The 27009-nt window shown below is 38.0% G+C and overlaps 1 protein-coding gene across 1 annotated transcript; it reads left to right on the top strand.

The window, feature by feature from the left end:
• The first annotated feature begins 3059 nt into the window (after positions 1-3059).
• CD28 (CD28 molecule) lies at positions 3060-14286 on the top strand. Its single transcript, XM_058186718.1, has 4 exons — positions 3060-3237; positions 9906-10262; positions 10705-10817; positions 12035-14286. The coding sequence occupies exons 1-4, from the start codon at positions 3156-3158 to the stop codon at positions 12173-12175; spliced, it is 693 nt and encodes a 230-aa protein (XP_058042701.1). The 5' UTR covers positions 3060-3155; the 3' UTR covers positions 12176-14286.
• Positions 14287-27009: the final 12723 nt, after the last annotated feature.

The raw sequence follows: 27009 nt of genomic DNA, 5'->3' as shown, positions 1-27009 counted from the left end.
GAAGGCAGGTCCCCCTTTCTGATCATAAAGGAAGATGCTATGGCAGAACTGTGTGCTAGTGATTCAGAAAATCAGCACAGAAAGAACTATCATGAAAGGGAGGTGAGGTGCTGAGGCCAGGGAAGAACGTCAGGTGGAAGTAAAGGCCATGAAATGGGTTAGCTAACAGTGAGGAGGAACTAATGGAAGTATTAGAAAAAAAAAGAGATGAAAATTAGGGATTTAAGAAACTGTAGGTAGGCTACATATGATATAAAGAAGCAGCAACAATCAGGAAATGAAGAAATTATGAAATCTTATCCAAGAAGCAGAAGTCCAATCTGCCTTCCTCAAACACTTTCCCCCATCATTCTTTAATTGTACTAAATGTACAGAAAAGTAAGCTGCCCTTCTCCCAAATAAAAAAGGGAGGCAGAAACTTAAAAACAATTGAGAGAAAGTTTCTCAATCCAATGTTTAAATATATTATTGAACAATGAAACTGTAGAATCAGGTCATCTATTTGCACATTTGATCTGAATGGGGTAAAAGCATTTGCAGATTGATTTTTCTCCACCATTTCCTCCTCTTCTTTTTAATATACCGAGATAGTTGTCTGGCATTATTATTTTGAAAGATGCAATCCTAAATTCTAAATAACTGCATAGCTCTGTTTTTGCTTGTTTTTTGTAAGATCCTCAATTCTGTGGGGATGCTTGGGTTCACGGACACTTACTAGATTTACTAAAAACAGGAGGGATCTGAATAAGCCCTTGTGGGTTTCTATAACTTCTATAATTGCAGGTATATCTGTTAATGAACCTCATGGAGTTACATCAGAAACCAAAGATGTTACTCTGGATTCATGAATGTGTAATCACAAATAATGTAATATATGAAAAATTACTAGCATGCACTACTAAGGAAAAATGGAATTCCTGAACTCTCCTAGAGAGAATCGTAGGCTAATGGAGGAAGCAGGTGATGCCTTTGGGCTGCTGAAGAAAATGGATTCAGGAGACAAGAACTTGGCACTGAATTGCAATTTAGATTCAAAGACTCACTCCTGAATTGTTAAAGATTGTATTCTGGATAAGTCCTTTAGACTTGGATTTAGGCTGATTATCCTACTATTGATGGAAAGGCCTACTGAAGGCCTACTAAAATGAAGTCAGCATTTCTGCAGATTTCTCCAAATACATGACTAGAACCTGAAGATCTTCTGGGAATAGCAATGGCATAGAATTCCTGGAACTAATGATTTAGGGTTTTTGTTTTGTTTTTTAGTTTAAACCAGGGCCAAGCAATCTTCTCCTTTTTTGATGTTTAGGATTAATATTCTCATCTGATTAACCAGAATGGCCAAAAGACTGGGGGTAATTGGAATGCTAATCTCAGGCACTGCTTACTCCTGATTTAAATAATGGATGGGAAATTCATAGAACTCCCTGAAGTCCAGGCTTATGTGTGGCCCTTAAAATATTTGTCATTTATAGCTAAACATTATTGATTGATATGCAGCTTCCTCTCAGGTTTAAAGCTCTCTAGAAACGTTTTTCCTGCTTCATTAGAAACCAGATATTGACTAATTATGATAAACTTTACAAATAGTTTGGAGTAGGTGTTTAATTAAATGCCTTTTTATCTTCCCCAAAGTTTCACAGTGGCAAGCCAGATTCTTTTCCTTTATTTTGAACCATATAGCACATTTGAGAAAAAAGGAAATCAGTTTTAAGGAGGAGAAAAAAAGGAGTGGTGATGGTCACAGAATGTATGAAACTTTGTTGGTCTAGCAGCCAAGGCTTTCGTGCCATTGTTTAGTTCTAGCCGGTGTCAAATATTTGACCCTATTTGCTTATATTTGTATTTATTCCATAGTAATTAATATTGAAGATCATACACATTTTTTGTCTTGATGATACCTACCTTTTTATGAATGGCCTCTAGACCCTTCATAACTTTTATCAAACTTTGGAAATGTGCCATGGTAAGACAGACATGGAACCATTTCTGGATGATCCTCCCCACCCCCACCCTCTGTCCTGCCAGAACTAATCCTTCCATTACCTCCACCATCCTGCCAGAACTGGATGAGAAGTGAAACATTTTCTTCTTCTTCCATAAAGGGGGTGGGCCAGGGGTGGGGAGAACCAGTCCGGTTCCTTTTGAAAAAAAGCACCTTTGAGACAACTAGGACCTGGAATGACTGAGAATCTCCACAGACATTTCTGGATAAGCTCATTTCTATTGAAAAAGTTTTACAACAAACTATTTTTTTAAAAATTCCTCCCCACTTCACCCTCCCCCCCTCCCCCCCCCAGAGACTTCCCAGAGCAAAATACAGGGTATAACTTCTAACAAACATACGCTAAAATACTCCAAAAACCTTAACCCATAATCCCTTCTCCCCCATTGATCCCTTAACTCCCCTTTCCCCTTTTAAACAAATACACAACTACAGTACATCCTACCATCACTCATAAGCTATTTGATACTTTTTGATCTGGTACTTATTTTGAATATAATCAATCCATTTTCTCCATTCTACTATATATTGTTCTTGTGAGTAGTCTTTCAAATACGCAGAAATTTTTGCCATTTCTGCTAAATTTGAAACTTTAAGTATCTATTCTTCAATTGTAGATAAGCTCATTTCTAAATGTAGGACTTTTTCAAAGGAATTGAGGTAGTAGAGCTGCTGCTTTGCCTATTTTTATGGTGGTAACAGCAGCTCTGTTTCCATGATGCAGATTCTTCAGAGGAAAGCAGATGAGGAAAAAAGTCTGGTGCATAAATGACTGGCTGAATCTCAGTGGCATTTTATTCTCACCTGGCAGCAATGAAAGTTTCAGACTGGGTATTGATCCAGGTTCCCATTCTCATTTTCAGTGGGCGAGGGCTGGCATTTCTTTCCAGTGAACGTCAGGGGGATAATAGTGCAGTGTTTCTGAGAGTAGAGCGAAGCATAGAAAAAAGCATGAATAAACACAGATAAAATGGCAAAGTCATCAAAGAGCCATTTCCTGTTTGCAGTAGAGTGGTTTGATATTTCTGCATTTTATATGCTGCTGAGAGGAAAAGATGAGAATAAAATCTCTGAGATACCTGTTTGACCTGAAGTGTGGAGTTAAACTGATACAACTGCAACTTTCTGTTCTATTCTGTATGAGGTCAAGATGTCCATTATACCTTTAACCAGCATAATCGCCTGGATTGTTCTTACTGTGTTTCATATTATTCAGGACAGCAGTTCAGCAGGTAATAATATCTCTCTCTTTCTGCCTCTTTTTCCACTCACCCCTTGCTCCGTCTTTTAGATTCTTGTGTGGAAAATCTGTCAGGCAATTGTTAAAGGAAGCTTGGAGCAAATGCAGTACTATTTGAATATAAAATTTAACAATAACATTTAAAAAAACATTAACATTAACCAGCTTGCTTCTCACAAAATAATGTTCATAATGGTAAATCAGCCTTCTCTAGTCTGTTGGATGCACCAATGTGGCTCTCATGTAATAAGTACTCCAGAAAACTACCAGACTGGAGAAGGCTATAAAAAACAAGAGTGACGGCTTTTACTGATGATGCTGACTGAACCAGATCCGCTGTAACATATGGACGCCAGTAAACATTAGTAGATAGCCATGTTTTTACTTTTTCTGATTGCAAAACTGAACTGACCTTTCATTAATCTTTGGATATGTACTTTACAAAGAAGAAAGTTAGGTGGAAGGTAAATCTCATGAAGAATATAAGTATTTTTCTTTATGGGTCAAATCAAGGTCCATCTACCTTGATGAACGTATCTTTTCTTTTATGTACACTGAGAGCATATGCACCAAGACAAATTCCTTGTGTGTCCAATCACACTTGGCCAATAAAATTCTATTCTATTCTATTCTATTCTATTCTATTCTATTCTATTCTATTCTATTCTATCTACTTGGCTGACCTACTTTCAACAATTGATTGGGGGTAGGATGCAACCAACATTCAGCAAGAGAAATGAACTGTGGTATGTTCCCAGCATCAGTTGCTCAGTGTAGTTCAGGGAAAGGGCAGTTAGACGCCCCTACTACACTATTTGTTAAATCTGAATTGCCCTCCACCAAGCTGGCATTTGTCTTGCTGGAGACAATAAGCAAGCTTCCTATGGTACTATAATCTTTTTCTTAACTGGGCAAATGGAACCTTTGAAGAACAATTTTAAGTAGAGAAATGACTTGGTTTCAAAAATGAACTACCACATCCCATTCAGTAGTCAGTTGTAATAATAATCAATAATTAATAATAGTTCAGTTGAGACCTTATCAGCACTTACAAGTCACAATTTTCCTTGAAACATCAGTTCTCTTTGAGTAAACCGCTGCAGCTCCCCTTTTCTCTCTAGGACCCAATTGACTGTCTCAGGGTTATTTGCTTGCTTTTATGCAATGACTCTTTGAGATTTTTTTTATTGGATAATAAATGATGTTGCGAATTGTTACAGTAAAGTTGGAGACATCAACTTTTGAAACTCCTCTGCCATTTTCACTTACTTAAATATGTAGCAGATCATTAACAGCATAGGTTCAGAGTCAGATAAAGTCTTCATTGTCTGGATAGCAATTAAAAATAATTTAGGCTTTCGCTGGAATGGGAAAATTTGTTATGAATGAATGAAAGCAAATATTCGTATCCCAGGATAATGATGTGAGATCGAATCCGGGTTGGTCAAATTTGTTATCTGTTCAGTTTCTCTCAGTTTAATGCTTAAGTTCAGTTTATTACATTTCATATTACTTTAGAATATTTTTTACATAGTCCGGGTTTCTGTCTCGATGGCTTAGCCATTTTATCACTTTGACTGTCTCAATAGATACAGTACATTTTTCTCTAATATAGATGACTACGATTGGTAAATGGCACCATAGTATTTGGGGACATATACTGAACATTTGGAAGGATCATGAGCTTTGGGTTGTATAGGCTTCTGAAATGGTGAAATTAGGTAAATGTATATTTCAAGGCATTTGGCTGCTAACCAGTAAGAAGTCCTGAGATTCCATGCTCCTATTGAAAGGTAGGTGCTGGTTGTCTACTATACATTAGATGCAAAAAGAAAAAAAAAGGTAGGGCATTGTGGCTCCAAACCCTGCAGTGATGTGTCATATAGTCACCCAAAAACCAAACTAGGTTTGAGGGGTTTTTTCTTTATTGCCATTTCCCTAAAGGTCTAATGGCTGGTGCTCCCATTAAGAACTTATTCAGAAGTGAAGCCAAGCAGGGATGGCACACTGTATTAGAGGTCCACTTTTGTGGCCTGCAGGAGAGAGCCTTCTCCTCTGTTGTTCTCTGATGGGGAAACTCATTTCCTTTGGAGTTGTATGTGAGCCTATTCAAGAAACTCAAAACACGTTTATTTTGCTAGGCTTTTAATAGTTGGGCTAATGGCTTTTAATGTGAATTTTTTAAACATACTGTACATTGTATGGTTTTAGTCTTTTGTAGTAAAGTTTTAAAATGTGCAAAAATGTATATGAAATAAATAGTTTTAAAAATCCAAATTAAATGCATTTCTACTGTATCCTATTCCATGTATAATACACCAACATTGCTGTCTGTCTTCAATAACATGATTTTAACCCCCACTAATATAATTTCTTCATTTACCTCTAGGCTGCTTCCCTTCCATTTTGCTCTTATGACTACTCTATTGTGGAAAGTAGAATATAGTGAACAAGTGAGAAAAGAAAACAAAGCCTTCTTCAGAGCTTAGTTCCCACACTACAGTATTTGTGGAAATATTATCGATGTAAACATAATTAAACACAAAAAAGAGAGGGAGGAAGAGAAGTTGTTTTTTGTTCTTTAGTAAGATATTTGGAAAGCAAAAAAAAATGTACTTCAAGAGAAAGATGTGACTTTAGACAATTAGGTTTTCCTCTGGCCCAGATCTCAAACTTTGAACTAGAATCTAAGCAAGTCATGGTCAGAAAACACTGCAATTAAGCTGTATCAAATAAAACAAGAAATGATAAGAAATGGAAACCAATCCAAACTTTCATGCCTCCATTCAGGCTGTATTCAATTACAGAAGAATCTGGCGAAAGGTATAGTAGGAACTGCTTAATCAATTCCCAGTTCATAGATTATCTGCCAGTATCAATGAATCCCATCCTTGACGCTGGGCCCACAATAGCCCCCAACCGCTAGATATAATGTATTGCAGTGGTGATGCCTGCAAAGGGACAACTCCTTGGATTAAGTAAATCAAGACCCTTGGTTCAATGTGCAGATGTCTGAGAGATGGAATTAGTAGAAGAAGATTGATGGGGAACAAGACCAGAATCATTGCCCCGTTCCCCTTTATCCAGATATATCTTGTGCTATAGATGTTCCTGCAGAGATTAGGACCTGTAAGCAAGAGGGACTGTATGAAGGGCTATGCTTACTTGTTAGTTTAGAGCACGCATGTCCAATTTTTTGGTTTGACTGGGCTGCATTGAGTCAAGAGGAACTGTCTTCAGCCACATACAAAGTATATAACATAGTCATAACCTCAGAAAACCTCAGAAAACAAACATAGTCATATAGTGTATATAAATAATAAACTTCTTTTTAAAAACATTTTTATTATAACTTGTGGGGCCACATTACTAGCTGTCCAGGGCCTCATGTGGCTGGTGGGCTACAGATTGGATGTGCCTGGTTTAGAGAACAGTATGAGTTCATTATTTTCCTCTGAAGTACTTAAATTATGAAAAACCTCTAGTAGAAGATCAATAAAAAGCTAGATGCCAGTGACTGCTTATTTAGCTGAAGCTGCAGCGCTAATATTGAAAAAAGTATTACATTTTCACAGAGAATGAAATTGGATAACTTAATTAAAGAAAGCTCAAATGGTGCTTTTAAAAAAGAATGAAGTGCTACCCAAAACAAATAAAAACTAACATATTTATGAGCCTGATTTTGATTTGAACATAATTTTATATATGACTAAGATGATTGCTGTAGATTTGCTTACATAAGAAAGTAATGAAGCAATGTTTAATTAATGCTTATTCATAAAATGAGCTTATTTTTATGTGCAATCGGTGCACAAAAATTGAGTTTACATTATGTGCATCATTAAATAAAACTCTCATATCTTATAATATTTAAGGATTTAATTCTCAATGGATTCAAATGGGTTTACATTCTTGAAAATGGTTATGAACAGAATGAATAACTTTATAGCATTTTATAATTTTATTACTTATTTGTAATGTCACTGTCTCATCACCTGGCATCACTGGCTGGCCCACAAAAATATCATGATTTGGCATATATCCCAAATGATTGCTGACAGGCTCAAATATAACTGACTACTGTTGTGACATGAAGATAGCCTGAAATTTGTAGTATGGCAATGTTTATTTTGCTTTCTGATCAAATACTTACTGTGTGTGAATTGGGTGGTCACATAATCAAGTAAGTAAGTAAGTAAGTAAGTAAGTAAGTAAGTAAGTAAGTAAGTAAGTAGATGACACCCAAGTCTTTTGTGCCACTACTAGAGCTTTCCCACCATAAAGTTGTTGCCCAATGCCCTCAGTGCAGAAATGTGCCACTGAACTGCAGAGAGAAACTGCAGAAAAGACATAACTCTTCCCTGTTGCCAGGATCTCTTATTTTGATTTTTTATCAAAATAAGCAGTGATTTTTATTACATGCCTTTCAGAGACACATTTTCTGTGTTGGATACCTATATGAACATAATGAAACTAACTAGCTAACTAACTAACTAAATAAATGGTGTTCTGTGTACAATGCCTGTTTATCTGCATTTTACTACAAACTTCACCTAAAAGGATTTCATTAAGAACTAAGGTTCCTGATTTCTGCTACTGCAGCTGTTGACTTGAAGTCTTGTGTATAACCCTAATCTTTCCTTCTCTAAGGGCTGGCTTCCCTGTTCCTCATTTTCTATGCCAAGACAGAGGACAAAGAGGCATTCAAGGTCTTTGGGTTGATGGTGCCTCTCACCCCATTCTCTTGCTTCTTTTGCTATGACAGAAATGGTATATCCCATAGCACCTGCACATATAAATAGGTCTTCTCATACAGCTCAGGCAATTCCATTTTTTTAAGAGCTCTCCTAATGAAAATAAAATACGACAACTATAAAAACTGGAGAAAGCTATAACATGCTTTTTGCTTTTAGTAAAAATGCTATTGCCCAAAATTTTGACTTGTATTATTTCAGATCATAGTCTGAAATAATCTTCCCAATCTTCTGTCCCCTTTTGGTTCTTTAGATGGGGATGAACTGTTTTTCCCTCAGTTCTTTCAGGGCAATGATGGAACCCAACCAATTTGGCTAAATATATGAAAGAATTTCTAACCTATGATCCCAAACTGTGTGGGGCTGTTTGCAGGGTCTGCTGCATCTAGCCATCCTTCTATAGGACAACGTAATAATGGGATTTAATTTAGCTGAGTTTTGTTTGGGAAGGTTCTATCTTTGGCTGCAAATTAAACTAAAAATTAAAATCCTACTTCTGGGCAATTTATCTCTGAATACTAGTTGAGAGGGGAGTGAGAGAATGAAAGCAAGCTACTAAAGCCTTGGTGCCCTTATTGGAGTTTTCCTGGAGATACCTTGATGACCGTTAAGGGGTTTGCTAATGCAAAGATTTTGAATATCACAACTCCAACACTTTTCTCTACCCAATTTTGGTGACAAAGACTTTTGAGATGCTATAGATGTTTTACTGAGGGTGAATAGAAAGTTGATCCTTATATGCATAAAGAGGACGCTTCTTCATTTCGGCAACTTTGCTTTGGGTATATGCTGGATTTTAGCAGCACAAGCAATATTGAAACCTTAACCTTGACCCTAACCCTTGAAGATACTGAAATCTCAGAAACTAGCAAGTAATTCAATAGTAAGAACATATGAAACTCAGGATTGAGCAGTTGTGTTCTTGGAGTTTTTTGAGCTGGGCTGTCTCTTTGCAGATAATTCATTACCTAGCCTGGCAAATGCATCCAGATGTCAGGAAAAGCAAACCCTCTCTCTTTCCCTTCGAGAGGTATTGTCAGCCCTATAGAGTAGTCCAGACTAAGAAACCGATGCCATGGAGGTCTAGTACTACTTTTATTGGGACAGTTATAATACCATAATTTTGCATGTCTGAATGCCCTTTTACCCTTCCTGACTTTATCTTCATGTGAGTTAGGGAGGGTCCTGTCTGAGATATTTATTCAATTATTTTCTTGGAATGGGCTCAGTTGGACTTGTCTGATGGTTGCCTTGGTAGAGTTTTCCTCCTGTCCTTCAAGGCCATCCCTTTGCCCTCTACAGGTATGAAACAGGTGGGAGAAATCTACACAGTTCTGTCTCCTGGGATGAGAGCAGGGATGGGGGCAGCTTGCTGAAGGACTTATTCATGTGAACTAGTGCTTCAGAGCTATTCTGATAACACATATGGCCATTGTTCATTGTCCATTGTCTATCCATTGTCCATCGTCCGTCATGGGTTGTGCATTTTCATAATATTTATAAGACACACCTGAAACACAGCCAAGTAGGATTTCAGACAAACTTTTCCACACGGCCTGCTTCTATTTTGCAGTTGAGGTGGTTCTTATTTTTAGTTCTTCAATGAAAAACAAAAGCTTCACTGTAGTCAGAGAGCTAATCATATTAATTAAGGCTGAATTTCTATCATGTTTATTAGCAACTTCACAACTGTTTTGTGAAATATAGTAGTGTATTTCTTTGACAATTTTATTTTTATTTCTTTATTTTTAATAATTTTTTCTGCTGTGCATCTGCCCTAGAAGGTGACTCTGGGTGGCATTACGGTGAAATTACAGTGAACAGGAGCCCGTTTTCCTAAAGTATTACAGAATTCTTCTGCTCCCTGTGCCAGCCTATTTATTAAAATGTTTCTCTCCTCCAACAGCTGAAAACATTTCAAAGCAACAGAGCTTCCTACACAAAACAGTGCACGAAAATGCCCAGCTGGCCTGTGACTTTCCAGCTCACAGAGAAACCATTACAAAGTTAAATGCCTATTTGTTGAAAGGAGTCGGAGAAGAACAACTTTTTGAAGCAAACTGGAACAATTCCACACTTTTTATCAAGATAAACAGTTCTGAATTAAGCCTGGACATCAATATTACAAAAGAAGAAAAACATGCTGTGTTTCACCTGAGCAACTTGCAGGTCAACCACACGGACAGTTACATGTGCAAGATTGAGGTGATCGACCCGCCACCATATGAAACCGAAAGCAGGAGCAATTTAATTTATGTGAAAGGTAAAATCGTGAAATTTGTTTCTAATGGGTCAGAGAGGCAAATAATCTTTATGAACTACAGGGATGCCCATATTTAAATTGTGTGCTTAAGCTGGTTTCTTTGGTTTCAGAGGCAAAGATCCTTGATTTAGATCGATGCCCCTCCAATGAACCATTTTCTGCCACAACCACCCCACTGCAACATTATTTGCCAGAAACTGCTGGTAAGAAGCAGGTCCTAGACAGGAGTTCAATAACTCCTTTCCTTCAAAACCTAATTGGCATTTTTGAGCAAATGTTTGAAAGCAGTTTAATAATAAACCAGATAGTTGGAGCTTCAATTAGTTGTGCATTCAGTTAATTTATCTTCTAGCATTCATGGGAGAGGGCATACTTCAATGAATATGAAAGTATACTTCGTTTCGAGGTGTCTGAGCTCTATTGTGTTTCTGTCAATCCTCAGAACCTCCTCCGCACCAAGAAAAGCTTAATTACATGAACATGCCAATGGCTATTCCACTTGGATTTTTTGTTTTCTACAGTCTGATAATCACAGCAACCATTTACTACTGTTGGGTAAGAAATCATTCTTTTATTTTTCCTTAGTACTAATCAGTGAGAAAAATATAACCAGAAAGAATGTAGAATTTTTCTACATCTGTACACATGCTATATATGGAGCAATGTATCTGCCATCAATTTGGATTTCCCTTGGAACTATATTTATGAAGACTATTATCATGGGTTTGAATGTTTGAAGTATTACTATTACATCATCTCCTCAACATGTAGATAGATAATCAAGAAAATAATAATAATAAAAATCTCTGCCTTTTATATGGTCATATTTCTTTTCTCTTGTTTGGAAATTAGCTCTAACTGAAGCTGGGGAAATCAGCATTGTGTAACAAGTGTATCTGCATTTGTGGTTCCAGCATCACATTACTGGAATTGAACAAGGATGCCCATGAAGTGTCCTTGGTAAAGCTGGCTGCAGATTCCTGGGAGGCTGATTGAGTTGTGCTTGACTTTTGAGCATTGGGAGCCACCTCCTAAAATAACCTGGGACAAGGAACAAGCAAGAGATACTTACCTGGAAAGATAGACAAACATATCCAACACCTTCCTCTTCCTATGCCCTCCTGTAATCTCATGCGCTTCCTTAAAAAAAGTCTTTTTACTGACTTTTTACTGTCACCTCTCAGCCCCATTAAAAATTACAGTAGTTCTGACTTTGGAGAGTTCAAGGAAGTGTCATTTAATTTATTAAGAAGATGCAGAATGTATCTTTGGGGGTTTTAGCTTCTGCTGGAACCAAAAGTATATTATTGATATGTTAAAGCATATTTTTCTGAAATTCATGTATGCCCATCTTTAAAGACACATGCAATCTATCCTGACTTCTGTGGTATATATACTGTAAAGAAGCCAGATTGGAAAAACTAGAGTTACTTATTCATCTACCTGATAACCAGTAACACAAACCTTGCTTTTCCTTCAACCTTGCTCCCAGAAGGAGCTACACAAGGTTCTCCTTCATAAAGGACATCAGAACGTGAAGAAGTGATGCACATTAACTTTCCATTTATTTGATATGACATGAAGGAGAAACCTGACTTACTTGGGGGAAGATACATCAAGTAGGATTTTACTTCTTCTTTCATAGAATATTCAGAAGGAGGTCACCCAAATCAATGTTCCTTTGGCTGTTACTGATGTTCACTGAAATTTTAATTCTTTGACCGGCAAATTTTTCTCCTTTCTTCCTTACTGTTCCCCCGCCCCCCATGCAGCTGAAAAGGAAGAAGAATAGAGTCCTTCAGAATGAGTATTTCAACATGATGCCCTGGCAATCAAATGGACCCAGGAAAAGACCCCCTCAGCATGGTGTTCCAACCCGGAACTATACTGCATACCGTTATTGGGAACCCTGATGAATAAGGTCTTCTTTACGATGGAAATAAGAACAGCCTAGCCATAGCAGAATGAGACTGTTTTCAAAGAGTTATATCATGTTGTTCATAGATCTACAAAGGACAAAAGCCTTCTGTAAGTTATGTTTCAAGCTGGATAGGCAAGAGGATATTAGCAACAGTAGACTGCAAACAGGGGGATGTTAGATCCCCCACGCCAGTTTTAAGCAAATTATGGTTCCAACTGCATTTGTGAACTTTCTACTTTGGCCTTAACAGAAGGTTTAGAAGGATTATATCCAAATTCTGGCAAAGAGTGAAGGTAAAAATCAAAGAGTGAATGAAAAAAATCATATCAAACAGAAAATGCTGAATGTAGGGTTTAAACATATGCTTAAAAAATAGGAAGCACCCAGCTTAGTGGGACTGGAGCAGTAAAGAACATTTTTCTGTTATAAAATGAATGGATTAGCTGGAAAGGTTTGCAATACTCTGCATAACAGTCCCAATGAACAGATGACACTTTCTGCTAAAACAATTAACCTGAAAATCATGTCTGGAAGACTTGAAGGAATAGTGGAAAATACTGCCAATATTTGCAGTGATAAACAGTTTTCCACTGATGCATAAACAAGATACTGACAAAGAATTGGACAAACAGTAATGAAGGGAAAGCCCAAGTAATATATTACTTATCCAAATAGTTCTAGTTCCCACTGTAGAAAGTACTTTTCTTTCTTGATTATCAGATACCAATTGAATACCAACATTCTGGTATGCACAGGGTTCTATGATTATAGCTAAGATTAAAAGTGTTGCTGTTTTGTTGGATTCAATTTCCTATGTTAATTAAATGGGTTCAACATAGGTTCAAACCATACTCAATGCCTGGATAGCTTTGTGTGAGTTTCAACCCAATCTATTTTACAGAGTTGTTGTTGTAGGAAAGGTGTGCAAAACATGTGTCTAGAAGTCACACTTTTTGCATCCTTCTGAGCAGATGTGGTCATCATCAGCAACCATATTTTGCTCATTCAAGCAGAAATGGCACACTGTAAACATTTAATACAGTGGTGGGTTTCAAATTTTTTTTTACTACCGGTTCTGTGGGTGTGGCTTGGTGGGCATGGCTTGGTGAGCGTGGCAGGGGAAGGATACTGTTAAATCTCCATTCCCTCCCCACTCCAGGGGAAGGGTACTGCAAAATCCCCATTTCCTCCTGATCACCTGGGACTGAGGAGGCAGAGAATAGATGTGGGCGGGGCCAGTCAGAATTTTTACTATCGGTTCTCCGAACTACTCAAAATTTCCGCTACCAATACTCCAGAACTGGTCAAAAGCTGCTGAAACCCACCTCTGATTTAATATATTACAGATCTATGGATGTATAAATCCTCCTTTCTGTTATAAGCAATAAAATGTATAACATGACTTAAATCCTAACATCTTTCTCTCATACTAAGCTTATTTTAATTCTGTCTTTACAAATTACAACAAATTTTTATTTAAATTTTTATTACTAAGTTATACAAATTACTTAGTAGATCAGAAATAAACCTCAGAGGAGTTGATTCATTGTTACCTTAAGAGAATTGGCTGATGCATTAAGTTTGGCTATTCTTTAAGCAACATCAATCAAAAGGACACTCAGGAGGTATATAATGCATTCACCATCCCAGCTTAGCACATTCATAATGGACCTGATATAAATAGATGATATTTTTTCTATGAAAGGAACAGTGTTCCAGTATATGTTTTGCTGACTCAGTCTCTTCCAGCATAATGTCAAAAATTCCACTTATACAGGATTTTCAAAACTTGTCTTGCCAAAGTTGCTTTTGGAACGGCATTAACTTTGGTCCCAAATAAACTTTTTTATCATTGTGAAATGATGATATACTGTATGTTAAACTGATATGAAATTGCTGTTAATATTAAACAGACAGAATATTTAGGGGCAGTGACACATGAGTCTGTTTATAGATCAAAATCTATAAAGTTGTTCTTTACTTACTTCCTTGGACTTCTTTAGATCTAAAATAGTCACAATGTCTGATGAAAAACCACAATGATAGAGGTTTTTTTCCCCCCTACAGGGCTTCTTTCAAGCTATCTTTCAAGCAATCTTCTAGAACTAGTGGAATTAGCCCAAAAGAAAAAACAGATTTAGCCAAAGATTAAAATAGCATAACTTTGCTCTGGCCTCCATTGTTACTAATCGTTTTTCTAACTCTAAAGTGGCATTAGGCATTAGGCCAGTTGGGAATGGCCTAAATTGATTGCAGATGTTTAAACTGAACAATTTCTAATAATCCATAGTCTTCAACAATGTAGAGCCTACCTCTACAATGTAAGAGCTACTACTTCTTCAGAGCTTTATCCCAACCCCAATATATGTCCTTATCCTGCTTTCTGTTAAGACAAGAGCTATTTTTTAGTCAATAAAATCCTAATGCAATCGATCAAAGGCCTTCTTCGCATCCAAAAAAATAAGTGCTGCTGAACTATTCTTCTTTTCCAAATATTCCAATATATTAATAATCTGTCTAACATTATTCCTCATCTGTCTCCCTTTTATAAATCTAGATTGATCAGTATGAATTCTTTGTTGTAAAACTAACATTAATCTATTCACTATTATTTTAACAAAAATCTTGTAGTCATTATTTAAAAGTGAGATCGGCCTATAATTCTCAGGTTTAGAGTAATCTTGTTCCTCTTTTGGTATCAATGAAATAAAGGATGTTTTCCACGATGGGGGTATTCCCCCTCCTAATTGTATCTGATTAAATAATTCTTTAAGTGGACCTAGTATTTCATCCTATAACTTTTTATAATAACTTGCTGTAAGTCCATCTGTACCGGGTTTTTTTTAATTGTTTAATTGCCTCCACTATTTCTCCAGTAGTTATAGGCTGATTCAACTCTTCCCTTTGTTCTGATGTTAGAGTATTAACCTTATAATCTTTCAGATAATCATAAATGTCCCTATTTGGTATTTTATCTTTCGCATATAAAGAAGTATAAAATTCTGAGAAGGTCTTCTTAATTTTGTCCTGTTGATATATCTCTTTACCTTTATATTCTATTTTTTCTATGATACGTGCTTTCTGTTTTTTCCTTAAGTTATATGCCAGCCACCTCCCAGGTTTATTTGCATTACAAAAGGTATTATGTTTAGCATATTGTATATTCGTTGCCACCTGGTCTGCCATTAACACATTAAATTGACTCTGTAATATTCTTATAGCCTCTTTAAGTTTCTGGTCTTGTGGGTTTTGTATTAATAATTGTTGTTTCTTTTGAATTTTTTCTTCCAGGTACCTACGCTGCCTTTGTTTATTATTCCTCTGCCTATTGTCCAAATATATCAATATACCTCTTAAAAAGCTTTACTCGTATCCCAAATAGTTCCTATTGGTGTCCCCTTGTTCATATTAAAATCAAAAAATTCCTTCATCTGTTTCTTACATTGATTTACATTATCCTCATATCTAAACAAATTTTCATTTAGCCTCCATGTTCTATCACCTTTTTTTCCTTGTAGTAATTCCATCCAAACTGAGCTTAACTAAACACCTTGGAAATATCTTCATTTTTTTCACCCTAGAAAGCAAGTCATTAGAAATTAAGATAAAACCAATACATGAAAAAGATTGATGCCTATCGGAAAAAAAAGTAAAATCTCTCTCATCTGGATTCCGCAACCTCCATATATGTCTAAACTCAAAGTCTTCCATCATTTCAAAAAAGGATTTTGGTAGTTTTGCATGTATAGGTATCTTCTTAGAAGAGGTTCTCTTATCATTTCTTGTATCAATTACTCCATTCCAGTCTCCTAATAAAATAAACAAACTGTAATCCCAGAGGGTCAACCTCTCGTGCAACATTTTATAAAACTTTTCTTGTTGCTGATTAGGTACGTATATACCTATCAGTAATATCTTTTTTGTATCTATCACCAGTTCAATAGCAATAAATCTTCCTTGAGTATCTGCCTCAATTAACTTAGCTGGTATATCCTTCCTGATATATACAACTATACCATTTTTCTTTTTGTCCAAAACTGATGCAACAAAATGTTTACCTAATTTTGAGTTTATTAAGTAATTTTGGTCTGATAATTTGATATGTGTCTCTTGCAGGCAAATCACATCATTTTTAAATTGTTTCAAATAGTGAAATATTTTCTTTCTTTTCTGAGCTGAATTCAAGCCATTAACATTCCATGACAAAATTCTATTTGCCATTACTGGCCTCCTGAAGCTTTGAAGCAGACAAGAGAAGATCCTCCTCCCACTGATCTTCCGTCTAGCTCCTCCCACAGCTTCCATTCTGGGGTCCTGACTTTTACTTTGAAGCTGTTGCTCTTCTTTATGCTTAAGAGCTCCTCTAGTCACCCTTTGCTCTTGTGGCTCCTCTGGTGCTGGCAGCAATGAGGCCTCTTGGGTCACCACACCCTCTTGAATCTCTTGAAGTTTTTCTATCACTTCTATTTCAAATTTCAAAACTGTAGAGAGAAAATCCTTTGCCACAGTGTCAATCCGGTATCTCCTTCCTTGATAAAATATTGTCAAACCAAGTGGCACCTCCCATCTAAATTGAATCTGGTGTTTTTTAAGTTCTTGTGTAAAAAAGACAAAATCCTTCCTGTCTCTTAATATCTTGGAAGGAATCTCTTTCAGGACCTTCAACTCCTGTTCTCCAATTTTCAAAGTTTTCTGATATGCAACTTGCAAAATCTGATTTCTCATAGTTCTTTTCACAAAATAAACCACAACATCCCGAGGTAGCTTTCTCTGTCTTGCGATCCAAGAATTAACTCTATATATTTTATCAATTTGATAAGCTACCTCTTGGGGTTCCACTTCAATAAATTCAGCCAATGCTTCTGATATGATTTTTCTTAGGTCCTCTCCTCTCTCTTCCTGTAAACCGTGAATTCTAAGAGCTCCTTCCATAAGCTTGTACTGCAATATTACAACCTGATCTTTGTTTTCATCCACTTTTGTCTGAATACCTTCCATTTTATCTTTTAAGTGCTTATTTGACTGAGAAATCTGTTCCATCTCTTCTTCCATTCCCTCAACTTTTTTAGACAAGCATTGAAAAGCCAGCATAATATCTTCTCTTATTTTTTCATTATTCTCCTTCATTTCTTTCCTTATTTCTCTATTAAGTTTTTCCATCATCTCCTTTTGCCTCTCTTCAGAAAGTTTTATTTGTTCTTTAAGTATATCCTCAAGATTTTCTTCAGACCCCCTTCTTCCAGAGGGTTTTGGTGGCTTAGCAGCCATATCAATCTTAAAAATTCAATAAAGTCAAGAATTTAAACTTAAAAGCTTTTCTTTGCCCCCTTTAGTATAGGAGAGCTCCGTTTATAACAATCCACAAATAACACCACTTTGTTAGACTGAGAACTTCACACTTTCGCTTTCAGACGCCATTTTAAAGAGTCAGTTAAGCAGAGACAAAGAAGAGTTTCCAATTTCAAAAGGGGAAAAAGTCAGGATACTTGCGGACTGTTTCTACTTCAAAGATCGAACGCTTGTGATTTTTCCCGTCTGCTTAAGAAGTCAGTCCATTTTGTTTTGTTTTGTTTGTTTACATTTATACCCCGCCCTTCTCCGAAGACTCAGGGTGGCTTACAGTGTATAAGGCAATAGTCTCATTCTATTTGTATATTTTTACAAAGTCAACTTATTGCCCCCCCAACAATCTGGGTCCTCATTTTACCTACCTTATAAAGGATGGAAGGCTGAGTCAACCTTGGGCCGGGCTCGAACCTGCAGTAATTGCAGGCTACTGTGTTCTTAATAACAGGCTTTACCAGCGTGAGCTAAACCGGCCTTTTGAGCAGAAGTGGTCCCTACTCCCTTTTCCTGACAAAGCAGGAGCACGTTTGAAGTCAGAGGACAGCGGGGCTCGGTGGGACCTCAAACCCAGGAATTTCGCTCCTCAGAGCAAAGCCCCTGGGGTGATCTACCAATCCCCCGCAGCTCTGCAAACCCCTTTTCGCCCAGGGGGTATGCTGAGGCAGGCAAACAGCTGGTTTCTGCTGTTTCGCTGGCTATTACGATCTTCTAACGCAGAGCACCCTGTTTGAGCGCCCAACAGGAGTGGTGACGTCACTGGAAACATAAGACATACCTGTGTCTTGTAGGCAATCTTTCCATAATGGGCTTGCCTTGTCCTATATTTCAAATCTACTGCCAGTAGCACTTTCTGTACTTAATAAGACAATTCATTCCTAATCTAATGGCACTGACCTTAAACTGTACATTCCTGTACTGTATAGTGCCTAGAGGAAAGTGTTGTGTCTTGCCCGCTCTCACCGCAGCCGGGGTCTGCTTATCTGCTTCCGAACGCTGAAGAATGTCCTCCCGGCCCCAGCCCTGGCTCTATGCCCAGACAGGCTGAGGAGGGGGCATCTCCCGGCCCCAGCCCTGGCTCCATGCCCAAGCAGGCTGCAGAGGAGGGAGCACCCCCCGGCCCCAGCCCTGGCTCCATGCCCAGGCAAACGGAGCAGCTAGACCCCTCCCCCTCCTCCACAGCATGTGAGCCTGAGGAAAGTTTATTTCCAACAGCTGCTGATTGGAGTGACCCTCGCATCAGAAGACTGGATAGGCGGAGGCAACAGAAGGAAGGGAGGGGCAGGCCTTAATGAGTGTTGAGTCATGGAGCCACACCCCATGGCCTATATAAAGGATCTGCTTTCTGGCAGTCTCTGAGTCAGGCAAAGTCGAACTTATCTTGCTGAAGTCACTTTCTGGTCTCCTGCCTGCTCTGAGGACTTTGCTAGGACTTTGGGCAGAGCTGCAGAGGCAAGCCTGATTTGGATTTCCCTGACCCGGCCGTCAGCGGAGGAGTGGGACACGACAGGAAAGGGTCTAGGACAACTAGCCACAGGTGGCTCACCGCTGCCAAGTCACCTCTGCCAACTCCCAGCCATCAGGTTGCCTCAGGCCAACTCCACATGGCCAACTCACCACAGGATCAACTCATTGTGGATGGCCAGAGGGAAAGCTGGGAGGGTGGGCAAGCGAGCAGGTGGATAGATCATAGAGGACATCAGTAGAAGCAGCAGCGACTGGGGACTACCCATTTTCAAATCCCTGCCTCTGCCATCATGCCATGCTCTTAGCCGGGTTCAGCGGCATTGATAATGAAGCCTCAAAGCCCAGCATGTATGCTGATCTGTGCCAGAGCTGCACCAATGCCCTGATTTGTATGTTGAACTGTGCCAGGCTTGGAGCCTGGTGTAGTGACAACAGTAGCGGGGGATGTGAAAATGGGAAGGCCCCAGCCGCTGCCACCTCTCTTCCACCACCGCCTCCCTGCCACCCACCCTGACTGCACATTTTACGATGTGCACTGCAAGGCAATTTCTTCTACACAGCAAAAGAAAAGTGAGAGAATGCAATGTTTTAATTTTGGCGAAAGCAGCAGCTTTTAATAGCAATTGTGTTCCACAAGCTAATTCATTTTTACATGCATTTCCCAATTTTCACTTTACATGATCTTTTTTTCATACTTTTCACTTGAACAACATACTGTCTCAAATAGTTGCCTCATTTACATTCTCATATGCTTCTCATGTATATCTGTCTATGTTTTCATAATGTAAAGTTTCTTTCTCAGAACAGCTCTTGTCCCCTATGAACCTGCTGTCTCCTGAGATCATTTTTGGCTGCCTCTTTGGTGTCCTAACAGCTCTCGACAGAATTTCTTGAGACAAGCCCTTTGGATGGTTGCATCTTGATTTTGGAACTCACATCTAAAAACATCCTACTCCATTCTTTGTTAAGAGCTCTCTAGAAATTGATCAAGATACCACTTTTTAAGAATGTTTTCAATGAATAATCTTGTGGCCATATTTATGTGCTATTGTTTTACAGTAATGTTTCAAATGTTCTGTTGGTATTGTGGTGTTTCTTGTATTATTTTTCTGGACTGGAACTAATGTGAATGATCTACAATTCTGGAGAACAGGTAGGTTATAAATATTTTTAATAAAATGAATGGCACATTAATTACAATCCCCTCTTTTGCTCTTTAAGGAACAAGATCTCACAGCTCTTTCAGTGCTGCTTTCGTTCCAGGTTTTCTCAAGATGCTTCATAGGAGCCACATGGATGCTGTGGGAACCATGTGGTTTCATTCAGAGATCAGCCTTACAAGACAGCCAAATTCTTTTTTGACTTTAAAAACTTACTCAATCATGTTTTTTATCAAACAGCTCTGACTTGGCAGAGGCAACTCAATTTGAAAGGTAAAGAACGGGCTTGAGCAAGTATTGTTCCCATGTTGACACACTTCTGTTTCTAATCCATGTTGCCTCTGATTAAATAGGACTTTGAAACTACAAGTACTGGCCAAATGTGTTCCCATTAGACAGTGATGGTATAAATGTGGATATCATGGGCAGCAGTTCCTCTTCCGACCTGCCTGCAGTTCTGTTAGGTGTTTTTGGTAGTGTCATTAAAGTAGAGAAAGGTTATTGCATTTGCTCAGCTAAGTGGCAGCCTCTGTTCAGACTTGGATGATCTTTAAAACTAAGTCAACAAATATCCTGGAAAAAGACAATAACATGTTTCTTCCGTATTGTTGCCAAGAAGACTTTACCTATCATGAGATGAGCTAGGCCTGAAGGAAAGTTTTACTGCAATGTACGAGTGTATTGTTTCTTCACTAAAAAAGTTAAATGTTTTTCTTTTCTCTTTGATATAAAACCAATTATTTGTTGTAGGGTAAAACAAGCCCTTTCCTTTATACACTTCAAAATGTTGCTAGCATTATAAATATTGCATTGGTACCTTAGTGGATTCCCCCTTTCCTTTGTGTATGTGGTGACTGATCATTGCTGTATGAATAATGTAACTATGTCATACATTTGACGGAAAGCAAACTGAACAGACTGTTACAGAATATTGTTGATTTACTTACCAGAAAGCCAGTTTGGTGTAGAAGTCTAGAAATTGGGAGACTGAATTCTAGTCCCATTCTAGTCCCATCTTAAACAAAAAAACCACCTGGATGACCTTGGATCAGTTATTCTTTCTCAGCCAAGGAAGAAGGCAATGGAAAATCCAAAAAAACTTGTGAAGAAAACTGCAGGGACTTGTCCAGAAAGTCACCAGGAGCCACACGAATTAAATACACACACACACACACACACACACACACACACACACACACACACATATACATGGGCATAGTTTAACTGGTTTGTAGCAACAGAAATTATAGTTAACTGTTGAGATTAAATAAGGAAAGTTAACCCTAGGTAAATTCTTCAGTCTAAACTAATTGCTAGTTTAGGAAACAGTGAAAAACCTGAGATAGATACTGCACACATTTTAAACTAGAAGGTGTTAACTATCATTATACTAAAATATATTAACAACTATTATACTAAAATATGCTAAATATAAAACTGCATACAAAACATTACTGCAGATTTTGTTTAAAAAAACTTGCTGTCTTTGCAAATCTTTTTCTGAAAACTAACAGAAGTCTTTCATGTTTTTGATACAGACATAGATATATAAACATATCCTTATACAAAATTTGACAGTTGACCTATTTACCTGATTGTTTGATACCACAAAGCAGAGACGATAGATTACTACTCCTACTTAATTTATTATTCATTTATTTCTTTTTCTCTTAAAAAAGCCTGGAATGGTAGAAAATAATATAATTACAACTTTATAAGAAACAGTTAAAAGCATGCAATGCAAAAACTTTAAACATATATTACAGTTTCCTATGGACAATTCCATATGAATTGGCAGGTATAAATTACCAATTTATTCAACTGCATTCTGTGGAAATAATAAAATAAGTACACATAAATAATTGTCCATGTATATATTTTCCCCCATTGTACACTCCACTTAGGTATTATTTTTCTGCACATTTAGCAAGGTTTTTACTCCCATTAAACCCTGAACCTTTGAGCATTGCTAACACAATTGAATAACATCTTACCTTAATGTACACATGTCGTGGTTATTTTTCTAAAAATACATATTTGCATGCATGTAAAAAGCAAGTTTATTTGGGATATCTCAAACTGATTTATTTGTATAAATCATTATGAGAACAAGTTTCTTAGTTTCCCTCCAGAGTGTGGCAACAGATCCTTTCTAGTTCTTATTGGCTCTTTTAATTAAAGTTGGTGGCTGAAGATGTCATTCACATAAACCCCATGTCCTCTACTGAGTATGCATGCATCTATCTATCTATCTATCTATCTATCTATCTATCTATCTATCTATCTATCTATCTATCTATCTATCTATCTATCTATCTATCTATCTATCTATCGCGTATGGCATATAAGGCCAGAGAGTCTACAATCTTTACACACAGTAGAATTTCTGGCAACTGTCAATCACTGGTCCTTTCTTATACTGGTGGTCCACGGGGGGTTGGGGGGCGGGGACTAGCTCCTCACTAGCTGGCCAGCAGCACTCTAGAGGAAGTCGGATCATCCAGATTTTCCTCTGCCAGTCTTCTGCTGACCGCAGCCAGGCAGATCCAGCAGATCCAGCAGATCCAGCATCAGCTCCTTTGCTTCCAGTGCAGAACACAGCTAGCGTTTTCCACCACCAAGATGGAGTACCTCTTTATCTACTCGCAGATGGTATCCTTTCAAACTGCTGGGTGGGTAGGAGCTAGGGATGAATGACAGGAGCTCACTCCATCCCATGGTGCTGGGTTCGAACAGCCAGAGTACTGACCATTTCTGGCCAACAGATCCAGAGTCATTAAGCCTCTGCGCCATTGCCTCTCTACTGAGCTCTGAAATAAAGATGCCTTACCCTGTCCAAGAATTTTACTTATGGGAGATTTTGAATAATTTTCTCCTCCTTGGTGTGTTGCTCCTTGCCGCGCAGGCTGCAATATTTGCTCTTTAGGCCTGACTCTGCTCAGCTTATATGTACATAAGTGCAGTCCTGAGTCTCTTCTTCTTGAAAAGGAAGGAAATGGTCTGGAGAAAATGGCCTTAGACATACAACCTTCGAATTAGGATATCTGCTTTATGGTAACATAGAAGGTAGATTTACTCTTCCATCCATGTACTCTCTTCCATGGCTCTTCCTCTGGTAGCAACCATACAGCTCACTGGTCATTTTTGTGCCTGCCCCAAATATGCTGTTTCAGGACACTTTCAGAGTACCACCCCTGCTTGGTACTCTGCTCTCCTCTGAAGCAGCTACTCCAGAGACCAGTCAAATGAAGAGCCTGGTCCAGGGAGAAGAACAGGAAAGTAAGCAATAGATTGCTATTGTGACTTCTCCTCATTCTTCAGTTCCAGCCCATTTCCAAAGTGGCAGCTTCATTCCATTCAATGGCAGGGTGAGGCTGGATGTGGAAACCTGTCCTGAGATTTGAACAAAACAGCAACCTATTGTTAAGCACATGGCATCATTGCACTTTAATACAGTAGAGCTGTTCTTCCCAAGAATTGCTGGTAACTGCTCTAAAGTTCATACAGAATAGAATAGAATAGAATAGAATAGAATAGAATAGAATTTTTTATTGGCCAAGTGTGATTGGACACACAAGGAATTTGTCTTGGTGCATACGCTCTTGGAGTACATAAAAGAAAAGATCATCAAGAATTCTAAGGTACAACACTTAATGATGGTCATAGGATACAAATAAGCAAATATCAAAGAACATGATTAAACAGAAAGTAGTTTGTTTCTGCCTCACACTAACAATTGTATAAAATAAAGGTCATAGTTCCAATTATTTCTTTATATGCAACCTGAGTGTATATCAGTACACTGTCTATATCTCCTAACTCAGGGGTCTCCAACCTTGGCAACTTTAAGGCTTGTGGACTTCAAGTCCAAGAATTCCTCAGCCAACTTCGCTCTGGGAGGAACTCTGGGAGTTGAAGTCCACAAGCCTTAAAATTGCCAAGGTTGGAGACCCCTGTCCTAACTGATGGGATGTGGCAACAAGATGTTGGCTTATAAAGCAGTCTCAAGGTTAGAGATTCCAGCTTGTAGAGAATAGCATGAGAGTGCTTGGGCTAACATTGGTTGGTGGGAGACTGGCCAAATGTGTCCACACTGCATTCTCTCCCACCCACCCACCCACTCTCTGAGAAGCTCCATATATAGAGGCAATGGGAGTTTTAGATGATTACTTTTACACACATATTATGCATATGGTTGACTACTCCATGTCAACAGAGGTAGCCAGAAAGTGAAGCAAGAAGAGCCAAAGAGATGGATGCAGAAGAGGGGAAAGAAAATGGTAAAGCCTCACCAGGTTGGAGAGAGGGTATCGTCTTAGTCTTGCAGTCTGTGTTTTACCCAGTGCAATCCTTCCTCTGGTTTTGGTTTGCTGAAGAGACAAAAATGGGGAATCACCTATACCTTTGCCTAGGTTGTGTGGCTGTTGTTAGACATGTTAGCCAGCTTATCATCTTAAAATGATAAACTGAATTAGATATGCCATCAACAAGTATTGTGCTAGTTCACAGGGGGCTTAAATACAGATTTCCCACATTAAACCCAGAGAGGTGGTGATTGTGTCTCAGCACGAGCTTGAATTCGGTGGGTGTGCATATCTCTCACAAGAGAACCAGAAAATGGTTTTAAAGTGAAGAAGATTCCTTTCCAAGAAACCTGGTTAATATTATTCTAAGGGGCATCATTGCACTTAAATTGATCCTTACCTTCCTGAAATGATGCTGCAACTGTTTTGATCTGCTCAAGAATCCAGCCCAAATGCCGCCTAGAGAGGTTCAAAAATTCTTAAAAACTCACTCAGGTACCAATGGATTTCTGAACTATTTGCATGTGGTTTCTGGGGTGAACCATGCCAGTAGCTGCTGGCTTGTGCACTCTTCCACAATACACATTGGTTTAAGCAATTTTCAGAAATGAAGGCAAAGTGATGGTGGTGGGGAGGCACACTGAGGTTTCAGCAGCTATGAACAAAAGCTTTCAAGTGGGAAAGGAAAAGACCATCAACTAGGAAATAGGGAATATAGATATTTTAAAACTCTTGCTATTTTTAAATGATGGGTTGAAACTTTGACCCATCTTTGCTTTGTCTTTTCCCCCCACATGGATAATGAATTTACAGCAATCTTATTTATTGTAGTGAGACTTACACCCAGGCAGTCACAATATCTCACCGAAAAGCACACTTGTGTTCTTGCATTTTTGTTTTGTTTTACTTGTTTAAAAGCCTTTGCCAAATAACCCTCATCTCAACATTTTGTGTCGAATCAAGTAAAGGCACATAATATTCTAATACATAGATGGACAACATAGGGACCACACAAAATTCAGGATTGTAAGTGAGGGACATTTATCTGTATGCATGCACACTTGACTCCCCGCTTTTAACTATCACACACACACACACACACACACACACACACACACACACACACACACTTATTATATTTTTTTGCTCAAATTAGCACAGATATTCTATCATTCTAATGACTTAACACTGGTAATCTGCTATCAGTTAGTGATCAATGGGCTTTCAAAGACCAGCTTGCCAAATGCTCCAACACTGGAAGTTTTAAGAAGAGATTGAACAGCTGTTTGTCAGAAATGATATAGGGTTTCTTGCCTGAACAGGGGGTTAGACTAGAAGACCTCCAAGGTACCTTCCAACTCTGTTATACTCTTACTTGGTCAATATTTTTAAACATTTGAACATCTGCCTAATGAAGTAACAGGTGGCATCCATGGCATTAAGAATTGGCAATTGGTGAGGTCAAATAATTTAAGATCAAGGGCTAGTGGACAATAGTCATTCCTCAAGGTGTGGCTATACAGGAAGGGTTGGGAGCTTCCCAAAGTTGGTTATAATATGGATGGCTATAAAATAAAATAGTAAAAAAAAAAGTAAAATAAGGATTATGTTCCTTTGCTAGGAAAGAAAAGTGACTTGTTTTCCTTTCATTATCCTGACTATTTTCTGTGATTCTTAGGGGCTGCAGAATCCAGCACTGTTTAAGAGACTCAGGGCTTATCAGTCTTATCAATAAGACTGTTTTTTTCTGTCCTACATAAGATGATGTTTTAGGGTTGATTTCTCTTACCTCAACATTATTACATTTTTGAAAATAACACCCACATTTCCTTTCACTACTGAAGTTGGTATCAGGAGTGATCTCTTCGGAGGTTTATGTTGCTTCCTATAATCTGCAGAAATCATCAGTACTACGTAAAGCCACAACAGTAGGAAAACAATAGAACTTGTACTGTTTATAGCTAACCGACATTTTCCTGCTACTCCTGTTTACATCATTTATCAGTTTTTTATACTCTGTTGAAGGAAGTTACTGTTTCTCCTTCTCTAAAAATGAGCTTAAGGTAGCTGAAGGAATGTAAAACTGCTGTTTATTTTTTTGTTACACTATTTTAGCCCAAGAATGTAATTTAACCCAGCAGAATCACTAGTTTACAGAGACTATTATGTTTAAATGAACAATGTTGATATTAGGGAAGTTTGGTCAAACAACTTACAAGTTTCAAACTTGAAAGGTCTGTTGACCAGATTTTGATTTCAATAAACAATTGGTAACTTGGTCTTCCTCAAATGGTTTGCATTTGAATCATCCCAGCGTGGATATTGGCATTATTAACAAGTGATCCTAAATACGATAGAAAACTGAGGAAAGCTGGTAGGCATCATATCATAAAACCATGGAAGAAAGCATCAATATATAAATTAAGAATTAAGTACCATTCAGAGTTGCTGTATGTAGGGTGGCATATAAACTTAATAAATTATTATTAAGAATAGATCAGTCATTCTATTGCCATTTTGTGTTAGTTGCACAAGCCCATTACATACAACCA

The sequence above is a fragment of the Ahaetulla prasina genome, chromosome 1 (assembly GCF_028640845.1).
Source record: "Ahaetulla prasina isolate Xishuangbanna chromosome 1, ASM2864084v1, whole genome shotgun sequence".
Lineage (NCBI taxonomy): Eukaryota > Metazoa > Chordata > Lepidosauria > Squamata > Colubridae > Ahaetulla > Ahaetulla prasina.
Note: the sequence above shows the minus strand (reverse complement) of the source record. Positions and strands in the feature narration are given on the sequence as shown.

Excerpts from the sequence above, each read along its gene's own strand:
- CD28 (XM_058186718.1), top strand. The coding sequence starts at position 3,156 with ATGTCCATTATACCTTTAACCAGCATAATCGCCTGGATTGTTCTTACT. Across the intron at positions 3,238-9,905 it reads TCAGGACAGCAGTTCAGCAG|CTGAAAACATTTCAAAGCAA; the intron begins GTAATAATATCT and ends CTCCTCCAACAG. Across the intron at positions 10,818-12,034 it reads CAACCATTTACTACTGTTGG|CTGAAAAGGAAGAAGAATAG; the intron begins GTAAGAAATCAT and ends CCCCCCATGCAG.